Here is a 14064-nt window from a genome sequence, read left to right as displayed (position 1 = left end):
GGAGCGGGTTTTTGAGTGGAGGGCGCTGGGAAATGAGTAGGGGGCGGGATATCCTGAGACAACAAGTTTGGCTGTATGGAGGGCCTACCGACAGCGCTCCTGAGCTAGAACGCGGAGAGAAAGAGCCCCGGAGCAGCCGGGGAGGAGGAGAAAAGCTGCTAAAAGAATAACCCCGAGAAAGGGGGTGGAGAGGAGGCGGCCCCAGCGCCCCGGCCCCCGGCAGGTCGGCGGCCAATCCGCTGGGGGAAGGGGTGGAGAGTCGGAGGCTCCGGCGGAGAGAGGCCGAGGGGGGTGGGGAGTCGGCCAGGCTCGCACCGCCCTGGCCCCGCCCCCGACCCGCGGCGCCGCCCGCGCCGCGCGCCGCCGCTGTCAATCAAGGGCGAGTCAGCCGGGCTCGGGCGGAGAGAGGAGCTGCTACGCCACAGCCCAGCGGCGGCCATTCGCGGAAAAAGAGGCAGAGCCTGTGCCAGCTACAGCCTCCTCCGAGCCACCGCGGGCGGGCGGGACCGGCCTCTCCTCCCGCCTCGCCCCCACCCCCACCCACCTCTATCCCAGTGTCTCCGTCTGAGGGTTTGTCCTGTTAATGCGGGATGAGCGGTACGTATTCTCCACCCCCCTCAGTCTCCTTCGCCGCCTCCCTCTCTCCCTCCCTCCCCAGACCCTGCTCGGTTCTTCCCCCTCCCCCGGGGCCGCTGAGATGCTTTAAGGGGAGGAGGAGAGGGCGGGAGGGAATCAGGGGGAGGGAAGGAGGGTTGTGTTTTGTCTTAATGTCTGAGAGAGAACAACCTCCTTCTGGGTGTTGCTCTGGAGCCGATGGGTCGGGTTTCAAACCACGTTTTGTGATATCCCCCTCCTCCCTTCCCTCCTTCTCCCCCACCCCCTGCCGGTGTGCGTGGATCGCGGGTTTATGGAGATTAATGTTCTGGGGGAGGGGGGAAGAAGAGGAGAGGAAGAAGACGAATAATAATAATCCTAATAACCTGTTGTCGTGTGTGTGTGTGGTGGGGGGGTTTGTTGCAGATCAGAAGAAGGAGGAGGAGGAGGAGGCGGCAGCGGCAGCGGCGATGGCTACAGAAGGAGGGAAAACCTCTGAGCCAGAGAATAACAATAAAAAACCCAAAACCTCAGGCTCCCAGGTAAAAGCAAGCAAATAAAAAAAATTCATCACGACACATTAGGAGAGAGAGTTATGCCCTTTAAATGCCCAGAAGTAACAATAAAAATGTTTATCCACTCAAAGCATCTTTTTGAGAGTGTGGAACTTAAATTGTAAATTCATCAAGATTTCACCTCTTTAAGGGTATAACGCTGTTTAAAATTACATCAGGAATTCAGACTATAAGAAAAGGGTGTGTGTGTTCCTAAGGGCATTTTGAGTTTAGGAACATAACACTTTACAAAGTTTTAAAGAAATTTCCTTTTATTTAAACTTTATATTATAGGACTTGCTTCCTTATTCATATAGTTCTTATCTACTTTCGTTTGTATTTCTTTTTGATTTCTGCTGCTTCCTAAATTCTGTTATGTAGAGCTGTCAAAATAAGTAACCCCCTGGCAACTACTGGCCTCCACTAAATCCGCCCACTTTTTTTCCCCCCCCTCTCCTTTACCATCCCATTTTGGGTAGGACTCTCAGCCCTCTCCTCTGGCTTTACTGGCAGCTACTTGCAGCAAAATAGGGACTCCTGGTGAAAATCAAGCAACTGGACAACAACAAATTATTATAGATCCAAGTCAAGGATTGGTGCAACTTCAGAATCAACCACAACAGCTAGAACTGGTAACAACGCAACTTGCTGGAAACGCTTGGCAACTTGTTGCCTCCACTCCTCCTGCTTCAAAAGAGAATAACGTTTCTCAACCAGCTTCTAGTTCGTCTAGTTCTTCCAGCAGTAATAACGGGAGTGCATCTCCTACAAAAACTAAATCAGGTAATTCTTCCACCCCTGGTCAATTTCAAGTCATACAAGTACAAAATCCAAGTGGTAGTGTACAGTACCAAGTAATTCCACAACTTCAGACAGTGGAAGGTCAACAAATTCAAATCAATCCAACTAGTAGTTCATCTCTACAGGATTTGCAGGGTCAAATTCAGCTCATTTCTGCAGGTAATAATCAAGCTATACTTACAGCTGCTAACAGGACAGCTTCTGGGAATATTCTTGCTCAAAACCTGGCAAATCAGACAGTTCCAGTCCAAATTAGACCTGGTGTTTCAATACCACTGCAGTTACAGACTCTTCCTGGTACTCAGGCTCAAGTTGTAACAACCCTACCAATTAACATTGGAGGAGTGACTCTAGCTTTGCCAGTGATAAACAACGTGGCCACCGGAGGAGGGACTGGGCAGGTTGGCCAGCCTGCTACTACTGCTGATAGTGGGACTTCCAATGGGAATCAATTAGTTTCCACACCCACCAACACCACTACTTCTGCCAGTACTATGCCGGAATCTCCCTCCTCCTCCACTACCTGCACAACCACTGCTTCAACATCTTTGACAAGCAGTGACACATTAGTGAGCTCAGCAGATACGGGCCAGTATGCAAGCACATCAGCCAGTAGTTCTGAACGCACCATTGAAGAATCTCAAACACCTGCTGCTACTGAGTCTGAAGCCCAGAGCTCCAGTCAGCTTCAGCCTAATGGAATGCAGAATGCACAGGATCAATCAAATTCTCTTCAGCAGGTGCAAATTGTAGGCCAACCTATCTTACAACAGATCCAGATCCAACAGCCTCAGCAACAGATCATTCAGGCTATTCCACCACAGTCATTTCAACTCCAGTCAGGGCAGACAATTCAGACCATCCAGCAGCCGCCTTTACAGAATGTTCAACTTCAAGCAGTAAATCCGACTCAGGTGCTTATCAGGGCTCCAACTTTAACACCTTCAGGGCAAATCAGTTGGCAAACTGTACAGGTTCAGAATATTCAGAGTCTTTCAAATTTGCAAGTTCAGAATGCTGGGTTATCCCAACAATTAACCATCACCCCAGTGTCTTCAAGCGGTGGCACAACTCTTGCTCAGATTGCTCCGGTGGCTGTTGCTGGTGCCCCAATAACTTTGAATACTGCCCAGCTTGCATCAGTGCCTAACCTTCAGACAGTGAGCGTTGCCAACCTGGGTGCTGCAGGTGTTCAAGTGCAGGGAGTTCCCGTTACAATCACTAGTGTTGCAGGTAAGTTATGACATCTTTTAAAGTACCTTTTAAATAGTTTTTCATAACAATTACTGCTTTTCTTTGCTAATTCTTAGGTTTGACTTAAACCTCTGAAGTAAACACAGAATCATAAGGAACCAGAAACAGGAATATTATACTAACAAACATAGCTCTATAGTAATCAGTGTGACATGTTCACTTTTGTAGATTTTATAATGTGTTAAATTTGTTAGTTTTTTAAAAGTATTATTTTATGGTTCAAAGCTTTCTGATTAGAAACATAATTGCCTTCTGTAATTTAGTGGTCTTATTTGAATACATTCGAACTCTTCAGAAAGAAGCCTAGTCAAAATGATATTTATCTCTTTGAGGGAAAGTAATTTTAAACTGAGTTGGCATATATAATTGTGAGTCTGTTGAACTTTTAATTCTGTGGTGTGATAAGGCTAACTTTTTTTTCGTGCAAGTTATTTCTCAAGCTTCAGCATCTTGTCACCCATGCTTTTGTGTTTTATTACACGGGACTGTTTTAAACTAGATACTGATACAGTTGAGAGATAATTTTAAGTTGTAAATTGTTTGGTTAACTTTTATGTCTACTTTTATGCTAATATCAGGATTTGAACGAATAATCCTTCATTTATAGAATTATATTTAATTACATCTTATGGTCATTGTGTGATTTGTAGATGTTTAATATAAGATTGGTGGAAAGCAATGAAAAATGTTGACAGTAAAATGTCACTAATTTGAATTGTAAAGTTATTTTTAAACCAATTGTAAAAGCAGTTGTTATTTGTTATGCATATAAATAGATACTTCTGAAGTACTTGGGAAGTAGTTTTAATCTTTTTTGGACCAGTCTTATTGTACCTAATAACTTTTGTTTTCTAGTAATTAAACCCTTTTCATTGATTTCTGATTTGATGAAAACCTCATTATGTTTTAGTGCCTTTGATACTTCCAGAACTTGTTAGTCAAATATTTGTATTTTGATAATCTGAGATAAGTAAGTTTATCACTTTTGATTGATCTTTCTTGAAACAAGTTGCAGAAATATTACACTAGGGTCTTCTTTTATGGTTAATACCTAAAGTGGACATACATATGTAAAATTGTAAATTGCCAGATAAAGCCATCTGATTCAGGAGAACTGAGATTATATTTTTTATCCAGATACCACTGATTCTAGGCCAGCGCTATCCAGCAGAACTTTCTGTGATGTTGGAAATGTTTATGTGCCCTATCTAAAATGTTAGCCACAGGCTACATGTGGCTGTTAAGCAGTTAAATGTGTCTGGGGCAACTGAGGAACTGAATTTTAAATTTTATTTAATTTAAGTAGCCACATGTGGCTAGTGGCCCCTATATTGGCAAGCACAGTCATCTACTTAGTGTTTTGATTGTGGTACTTTTTCTCCTAAAACTATTACAGCATAATTACATAAGTGTTTCTGTGGATTACAATCCTTAACTTGCTTTGTTTCTATTTCTTTGCTAAAAACTTTGACAATAATTATAGTATTTCAGAAAACTTTTTGTTTTTGGTGGGTTGAATGACAGTTTGCATTGTCAAAGCAGAAGTTACTTCACTTCCATTTCATCTTGCTTATTAAACATTAGTTAGTGAGTTGTGATTAAGAGAATTGAGTAACTTATAATTTAGGTTAGAAGTAATCAATTTTTCTGCTCTCTGGTTGTTATCTTTTGCAATCCAGAGGTTTTCCCTTAGCCATTGTGAGGGTAAACAAATGTTTTGGCCACCCAAACTTAGATTAACTTGAATGGTGCGTTATAATAAACACAGGATCCAGTTTTTGGTAGTATAAGTTTTGAATGGTAGGGGGGTCAAGGGATTTGCCTTTCAAACAAAACTTTCCAGGTGATTCTAAAACTCATTGAAGTGGCTGTCTGTGGTGGCTCATCCCGGTAATCCCAGCACTTTGGGAGGCCAGAGTGGGAGGATTGCTTGAGCCCACTAGTCCAAGACCAGCCTGGGCAACATAGGGAGACCCCGTCTCTACAAAAAATTAAACAAAAATTAGCTGGGTGTGGTGGCACACCTGTGGTCTCAGCTTCTTGGGAGGCTGAAGTAGGAGGATTGCTTGTGCCCCGGGGATCCAGGCTGCAGTGAGCTGATTGCCTCACTGCACTCCCACCTGAGTGACAGTGAGACCCTGTCTCAAACAGACAAACTCACTGAAGTTTGAGAATCAAGTGTCTGGTCATCAGCAGTGAACCAGAAGACAGAATATGAAAGTAGGTGGGGGTGTTGAGCTAGTTCATTTGTGCCTCAGAGAATGGATTTTGGTGGCAACTACAACTTTTTAGTTTTTATTTTACAAGTGTATATTGAGACGGCTACTGTATGCTGAACACTGCCAATAGGTGTGGTTATTCCTTCATTTTCAGGGATAATTTTTTCACTTAAAGGATTTACATGATTTGGGTGGTTCTGTTTAAGTATAGGAGAAAATTTGAACTCTATATAGTTGGATTTTTTCCCCCTGAAACCAAAGATTTAAAATTTTGTCGATGTTGTTTATGTTCTAATAAATATGCTCGATCATTTTAAAAAGACAGCAGTCTGACAAAGACCAGAAATGTACCTTGCTTGATGTCTACAAGTCAATACAGTTAATCTAGGCCTAGTTGTTTGCAGATTTTACCCCATTGCCTAGCATAGTAGGTGCTTGACAAATGCTCTTTGAACGAAGGTATAAAAGATGATGAAGAAAATAGCAGTTTGTAATTAGGAGCAATGCCTTGGAATGGTTTTAATGAAGCGAATGAAACAACTTTGTTTTCATTGATTTCTTTTGACTTTGCATTTTTAAGACACTAAGAGTGGGCCGGCTGTGATTACTCACGCCTTTAATCCTGGCACTTTGGGACGCCAAGGCAGGCGGATCACCTGAGGTCGGGAGTTCGAGACCAGCCTGACCAACATGGAGAAACCTTGTCTCTACTAAAAATACAAAATTAGCCGGGCGTGGTGGCACATGCCTGTAGTCCCAGCTACTCGGGAGGCTGAGACAGGAGAATCACTTGAACCCAGGAGGCGGAGGTTGCAGTGAGCCTAGATCGCGCCGTTGCACTCCAGCCTGGGCAACAAGAACAAAACTCCGTCTCAAAAAAAAAAGAAAAAAGACACTAAGAGTGGGACACCAGGAACTTTACTGTCTTGACAAAGGGGAGAAGGAGCAATGCCTACCCATATCGCCCTTTTATAAATGAGCCCTGAAAGTTCAGATCTTTTACTTGGTGTCCCCATTCATCCGTAAGTACTTTCTTGGTCGGTTCATTGTGTTCCCCAGGAGAATGGTATTGTTTAATCTGTGGGGAAAATTTTGCTCTAAATTTTTATGACAAGTCTTGAAAAAATTAGTGGCTTTGACAGATGTAATTGCTAGCTCAAGGACAATGAGCTAAAACTCTCCACCATCCACCATTCTCATTTTACTCTTCAGGAGGTTAGGGGAAGTCTGGATGATATGGACAGAAAAAAAGTAAAATCATACAAGGTAAATCTAATGAAACCAGTACTTGAAGCTGGGGAGCTTCATACTTAGTTTTATGAAATGAGAATGTTAGTGACAACCTAGGGGGATCCTCTTCCCATTAATGTGTTCAGTATAATGTGTTTCTGTGCTTTGGTCTCAGCTGTAAATCCTGACCTTCATGCTGAGCATTAGTTAGAATTGTAGTAGGAACTAGATATGTGTATGCTCTGCATTCTTTTTGTTTTGTTATTGGGATTCTGAATTTGACTTAAAATTTTTTTACTTTTACTTTTAAAAAAAATAGATTTGGGGGTACAAGTGCAGTTATGTTACATGGATATATTGCATAGTGGTGAAGTCTGGGATTTTAGTGTACCCATCACCAAAATAGTGAACCTTGTACCCAATAGGTATTTTTTCCACCCTCACCCCACCCCCCACCTTTTGTAGTCCCCAGTGTCTGTTGTTCCACCTGTATGTCCTTGTGTAATCTTTTTTTTTTTTTTTTTTTAGCTCCCACTTATAAGTGAGAACATGCTGAGTTTGACTTCAAAGGAAAAGCAGAAACCTTATTTTAAGCTCAAAGACAACTAATTGTACCTCTGGCTTAAGCTCCTTTATTTTAACTAAGTGAGGAGAGTGAACTACCTGTTTTCACAGTGTTTTCTAGTAGTCAAAGAGCCCTAAATAAAGTGAATTTCAGGTGTTACATTTCCTTAAAGAATTTAGAGCTTGTAGGAACAATTGATATCTAAATCTGTAATTAACTTGGAGTGGCCCACAATGTGACTTATTTTTGGCAGTAATCATCATATGTAGTAACAGAGCTCATACTGTAAGCCTTTTGATTGATGAATTAATATTTCTTTGTCAATTTTAGTGGAACTTAGCAGTTGTATGCTGGTTCTCCCACAGAGGAAGTTCAGACTTAATGATAAGATACTGCTGACCCTTCAAGAACTTGACTCTCTTACCTAATTTCTTTACTTCTCCAGGGAATTAAAATATGAAACCTGGGGATATAGTATGAAACCAGAAATGGGAGGACCAATGCTTCATTATTGGTAAAAATAGGTAACAAAGAAAATAATTAAAATTTATATTTAATTTTAAAAGTGAATTTAATCCAGTAGAATTAACTTCTTACACTGATCTTTTTTTCCAGAGCTACTAAAGGTGGAAAATTGGCTTGACGTTTAATACAAATATGGTTTTCCTTTGCCATGTATGTTTTATTAATTTGGATTTCCCTAATGGGCATCTGTATATATACATACTCATGTATTCCTGTTTGGCTCCTCTTTTTCCAGAGGAGTCAGATTTACTCAAGTAATCTTATTTCTTTAAGATTTTCTAATACTGTTTGTTATAGATTGGAATTCATTATTAGAAACTTAAATCTTATACTCAATACAAATGACTTAGATTCTGAACTACGAAGCTGGCTTTACCTATTAAATGATTTTTTCATAGAAGATGAAAAGTACTCAATGTAGAGCCACGTTAATTTTTTAAAAGGGCATTTTTTTTAAGAAGTATTTCAGGATAGAGTAGCAAAGGAAAATAGAGTTTTTTGTTTGTTTGTATTTGAGATGGAGTCTCATTCTGTCGCCCAGGCTGGAGTGCAGTGGCACGATATCTATTCACTGCAACCTCCACCTCCTGGGTTCAAGCAATTCTCCGGCCTCAGCTGTCCAAGTAGCAGGGACTACAGGCACGTGTTACCACACCTGGCTAATTTTAGTAGAGATGGGATTTTGCCATGTTGGCCAGGCTGGTCTCGAACTCCTGACCTCAGGTGATCTCCCCACTTCAGCCTCTCAGAGTGCTGGGATTACAGACGTGAGGCACCGTGTCTGACTGAAAATAGAGTTTTAATCACCTGCTTTTCAAATTCTGAATCAGGGAATATATAATGAATAATAGGGAATATTGGGGCAGGCATGAAAGCACTCACAGCTCTAAATTTGCTTAATCAAGAGAGAAGATAGGGAATGGTGCTACGCATAGATCTTGCTGAAATAACAAGACTTACAAAATGATAGAATTGTAGGTGGAAAGAATCTTGGCGATTATGGCTCAGCAGTTGTAACCTTTTGATACTGCTGGTAAAGTCTATTTATAAAGGCATTTTGTGTTTTTACTGTTTGAAGTGAAAGCAGAAATATGGGTCGAAGGTTCTGCATTGCTACATTAAGTACTTGGGGGTGACACAGTAAGGATTGATAGTAATGGGGGAACCTGGCCTAATATCAGACTATATACATATATGTGCTCTTCTGTACTTTTCTGATGTGGGTTTGAGTTAAGATTGGATATTCATAATGCTTGTCATTTTGCTACCTAGTGAATAAGGAAATTGTGGCAAAGGAAACCTGTTGAACCACAAATTGCTTATTTAAGTATGTGGTGCGATGAGGGCTTAATGAAATTGTAGTTACTAAGGTAACTTAAAAATAAATGAGCCTCTTTCTCCCACCCTCTTTCCTTAGCCCTATTTTAGAAATGAAGAAATTGAAGCCCAGAAAGGTTAAATGACCCTCTTATATTTGATGGCAAAGTGAGGGCTAGAATCTTGACTTCTCCTCCAGTTGTCTTTCTACTGCATTTCTGGGTTTGCTTTTTGGAAGTCAAGACAATAAAAATGGATGTTATCCTAGGGTCAGAAGGAACTTTCAGATTCAGTTTCAGGCTAACATCAATAACTTAAAATTTATGCTGCGTGGTTAAAAAGTACCAGAAAATTTCACATGAATAACACCTCAATTTTTAAAAATATTCTTAACTTCAGACAAATGAGCTTGATAACTATCCTTAGCAAAGTCCTTGAGTGAATTATTGAGTAGTTGGCTCTTGAGCATTTTTAAAAAGAACTGAGGAATCACTGGGAGCCAGTATGGGTTCACTAAGAAACTAGGTTCATATTTTCTTTCTTTAGGGTTTCCATATGAGTATCCAAAGGAAATAATGTTAACATAATTTATCTTGATTTTAGTATTGATAGTTGTGGCCTCTTTGAAGGCTCACAGCTGGTTGCACAATTGTATGAAAAGTGGTAATTGATTATTCACCTCCGTAAGAGGTCTCACACTATGGCATGGGGTTCTAATTTTGATGTAGTGTGGCATTTTTTTTTCAGATACCAGGTTGAAGGATGGCTGAATTTACTGAATTCAAATATGAGACAGAGCTGGTAGATGGTGCTAATATGATAGAACTGAGATTCAGAGTGATCTTAACGGGCTGAAATGGTGGGCCAGAATTAGTAAGATATAATTAACAGGTAAGATCCTCTACTTAAGATGGAGTGAATTACATACCTACAAGGTAAAAAACCTGGCTTCGCAGGAGGACTTGTGAAAATGATTTGGAATTTATTGGCTTAAAATGAACTGAGAGTAGAATAAAGCTTCTTCTGTACCTTGTGCTTGTCAGACACTTCTGCAATATTGTGCGCAGTACCGGGTGGCACATTTTAAATGGGACATTGACAGACTCACAAATGTATGAAGAAGGATTCCCAGAATGAAGAATGTGGAAAACATTTCATACTAGCAATAATCAAAGAACGGAGTTTTATCTTTAAAAGAAAACAAGAAATTGTGACAGCTGTCTTTAGATGTATGAAGGGCTTTTTTTTTTTTTTTTTGACATAGTTCTATAATTTTGTTTGGCCCTGGAAAAACATATGTATATGCACACACAAAGACAAACTAGAGTTACACAACAGTGGAATGGTTTGTTTCATTAAGTAGTGATAATTCACTGAAGATTGGATGTTCATCTGTCAAAGATTCTGTAGACTGCAAAAGAATTTCTTGTACCATATAGAAAACTTGATTAAACTATAAACTCTGAGTCTTACTCTAATTCTAAAATTTAAGATCCGTGAAATTAGAGTATATATTTTATTTTGTTCTGGGTACTCCCATCCAGCACATGGTCAGAGTTCTCTGTAAGTCTTAAACTTACATGATTAAGTATTTAGGGATTTTTGTGAGGGAGATTTAGGGTGATATTTACCATTTTTCTTATAGAGGCTGTATAATTAGGGTGAATTCTATTAAGCAATAAATGTAGCACTTTAATTCATAAATTAATATATTTCTGTTCATTCTTAAATTTACTATGTGCTTAGGTGCTATTTTTCTATGTCATTTGCTCCTTTATTTGGTGAATACCAATACATTAGTATTTTAAACATATACTTTAGTTCTGACACTGAATTTGTAGTTTGGATATTTTATCTCGGTATAGTAGCCTCCTCTTATCCGTGGTTTCTGTTACCTGTGGTCAACCATGGTCCAAAAATATTAAACGGAATATTCTAGAAGAAAACAATTTACAAGTTTTAAATTGCATGCCTTTCTGAGTAGTGTGGTGAAATCTCAGTCTGTCCAGGGTGAATGGGAATCTTCTCTTTGTCCAGTTATACCCTCTGTATCTGCTAACGAGTCACTTAGTAGCCTTCTCAACTGCTGTGATATCGCAGTGTGTTTGAGTATTTTTACTTTACATATTTATGGCCTCAAAGTGCAAAAGTAGTAATGCTGGCAATTTGGATATATCTAAGATAAGCCAAATATATGCCAAAGAGAAGTTGTTATTTCATACTTTGTGTAATGTATAAATTAAACTTTATCACAGGTGTGTATGTATGTATGTATGAAAAAACAATATGTATAGTGTTCGATCCATGGTTTCAGGGATCCAGTGGGGGTCTTGGAACATATTCCCCACTCTGATAAGGGGGGACTGCTCCAGCTCTTTAACCATAGTTGTGTTTCTGATACTATCACTTTAGTGTGAACAATGTGATTACTTTTTCTTGAGTGGAATTAGAAAACAGTTGGAAAATCTAGGATCCTAAAAGAGCCCAAATTCTGGGAAGCACTCACAGCTTTAAATTTGTCAATTTTCCCTATGGAGTAAGTAAAATCCAGCATGCCTTTTTATTTATTTATTTATTAGGTATTTATGCTGATCTTTTATTTGTATAAATTTGTGAGGTACAAGTACAGTTTTGTTACACTGATATGTTGTATAGTGGTGAAGGCAGGGCTTTTATACTGCAGTAACGTACATTGTACCCATTAAGTAATTTCACATTCTCTGCTCCCCTCACACCCTCCTTTCTTTTCTTTCTTTCTTTTTTTTTTTTTTTTCCATGAACAGTCCTGCTGCAGTAGTCCCCCTTTTTTTTTGGCTCAGAATATCTGGTACAAAGGTGTTTTTTGAAAATGTTTGAGGCTAAGTGCAGTGCCTCATCCTGTAATCTCAGCACTTTGGAAGGCTGAGGGAGGAGGATCACGTGAGCCCAGGAGCTTGAGACCAGCCTGGGCAACATAGTGAGAGTGTACTTCTACGAAAAAAGGAAAAAGTAAAAAATCAGCTAGGTGTGGTGACCCATGTTTGTAGTCCTAGCCACTCAAGTGACTGAGGCGGGAGGATTGCTTGAACTCAAGAGTTCTGTTCAAGGTTATAGTAACCTGTGATCGTCACTGCACTCCAGTCTGGATGAGAGAGTGAGACCTTGTGTCTTAAAAATATGTCTATGTGCATGTAAAATGTTTAAGACTCAAGAATCTTTCGAATAGGAAAAGTGATAATTCAAATATATGAAGCTTCTCTTTTCCTGAGGGATGATAATAAAGTTAAGGAGGTAGGAAATATCTGTGCTTAATCAGAGGTATGATTCTTATAGTAGATTTATTATTAGTGCAGACCACATGAGGCTTCATGTGAGCACATGAAGCTTCACAAGAACCTAGAGGCTTCATAGAGCACAACACTAAGAATTAAAACTCACATTTTCACTTGGGTGCTCCCCGCCTCCACCAATTAGTTGTACCACTCTGGGCAAACATCATAATTGTAGTTCCATTCCTTTTTTTTTTCATTTGCAAAATAGTGATATTAGTTCCTGCCTTCTTTACCTCATAGAGTCTCAAAGATTAGATAAGATATGTAAGAAAAGTCTTTGAATAATGTAAAGAAAACTGTATGCAGGAGGTGGTAACCCGGTGACATCTCTACATAGTGACACCCACTGGAAGAATGTGAAGTAGTAAAGTGGGAGAATGAGATATTTTAGGTATGGATGTTAGCTTGAGTTATATGTCAGAGGTAAACGAGAAATTTGTATAAGAGGAACGTCAGAAAGCTTTTGTAAAGTGCAAGCAAGGGTGAGGTGAGGTATATGGAGAGAGGTGTATTTACAGGTGGAAAAGAAGTGGTGTGGCCAGGCATGGTGGTTCACACCTGTAATCCCAGCACTTTGGGAGGGTGAGGCAGGCAGATCACTTGAGCTCAGGAGTTTGAGACCACCCTGGGAAACGTCGTGAAACCAATCTCTACTAAAAATATAAAAATTAGCTGGGCATAGTGTTGCATGCCTGTAGTCCCAGCTACTCTGGGAGACCGAGGGGGGAGAATTGCTTGAGCCTGGAAGTCGAAGGTTTTAGTGAGCTATCGTGCCACTGCACTTCAGCCTGGGCAACAGAACGAGACCCTGTCTCAAAATAACAACAACAACAAAAAAAACAGGTGGTGTATTTTAGTATAGTAAAAACTAAATGTCTGCTGTCTGATTAACCCTTGTTAGGTTCTGAAGATACTAACTAAACCTGTCTTAAAATGATGCTTATGTTCAGGAGAAAGACTTACATACATGAAACCATTATATGGTAGCTGCAACTACATATGAGAGTTTATACTTAAGTACTGGGTTTTGAGGCATGGAAAACAAGTGTAAGAGATCAGAAGTCAGTGAGGTTAGTGGGAAGTAAACAAGAAAGGCTTTTTCTGGTGGAGATAGAACTTGAAATAGGCCTTAAAGATTGGTTTGGAAAGTAGACATTTGAGACTTTGGGGGTGACAGGTGAAGAGTGAGGATGGCTTGAGTCAAGCTGCTAAACTTGGAATGAGCTTGATGGGGACCAAAGATTGGAAAAGCGTAAAGCTATCATGTGGAAGCTTATAACTAACACAGAATGATGGGTTCTCTTCTGTGTGCTTCCTAGAGGCTTAGTGGTCTCGCAGAGCAGCTCAGGGTTTGCCAACCAAACAGCCTGCCACTCCTGCATCAGCCGCAGAAGCGTGTTTGTTGAACCATTTCCTAACATTTTGTTTGAAGAAGAGATTCTACCAAAATAATAATAAAAAATAAATTTGAAAAAACTTGAATCTAGTGGATTGGAGGTATTGAGTAAAAATATTTGCAATGCAGATGATACTTACTAGAGTGTTTCTTTGTAGATAAAAGTGTAGAAAGTTAGAAATCAGGAGCTCAGATAAAAGGATGTTGTTGGAGTAATTTAGTTATGAATTCACAGTGGTCCCTAGAAAGGCTGTGGCGGCAAAGTAAATGGTTACTAAATATGAAAAACAGCTTATTA

The 14064-nt window shown here is 39.9% G+C and overlaps 1 protein-coding gene across 2 annotated transcripts in view; it reads left to right on the top strand.

The window, feature by feature from the left end:
* The first annotated feature begins 403 nt into the window (after positions 1–403).
* The window catches only part of SP4 (Sp4 transcription factor), an 83762-nt gene continuing 70101 nt past the window's right edge, over positions 404–14064 (top strand). The window contains exons 1-3 of one of the 2 annotated variants that reach the window (XM_077995114.1): positions 404–597; positions 1021–1136; positions 1662–3182. In XM_077995114.1, coding sequence (XP_077851240.1) covers positions 2444–3182 — 739 coding nt within the window. In that variant the 5' untranslated portion in view covers positions 404–597; positions 1021–1136; positions 1662–2443. 2 annotated transcript variants of the gene reach the window in all.

This window comes from Macaca mulatta, chromosome 3, assembly GCF_049350105.2.
Source record: "Macaca mulatta isolate MMU2019108-1 chromosome 3, T2T-MMU8v2.0, whole genome shotgun sequence".
In the NCBI taxonomy this organism is placed as follows: Eukaryota; Metazoa; Chordata; class Mammalia; order Primates; family Cercopithecidae; genus Macaca; species Macaca mulatta.
This window is presented reverse-complemented; position numbering and strand designations above follow the sequence as displayed.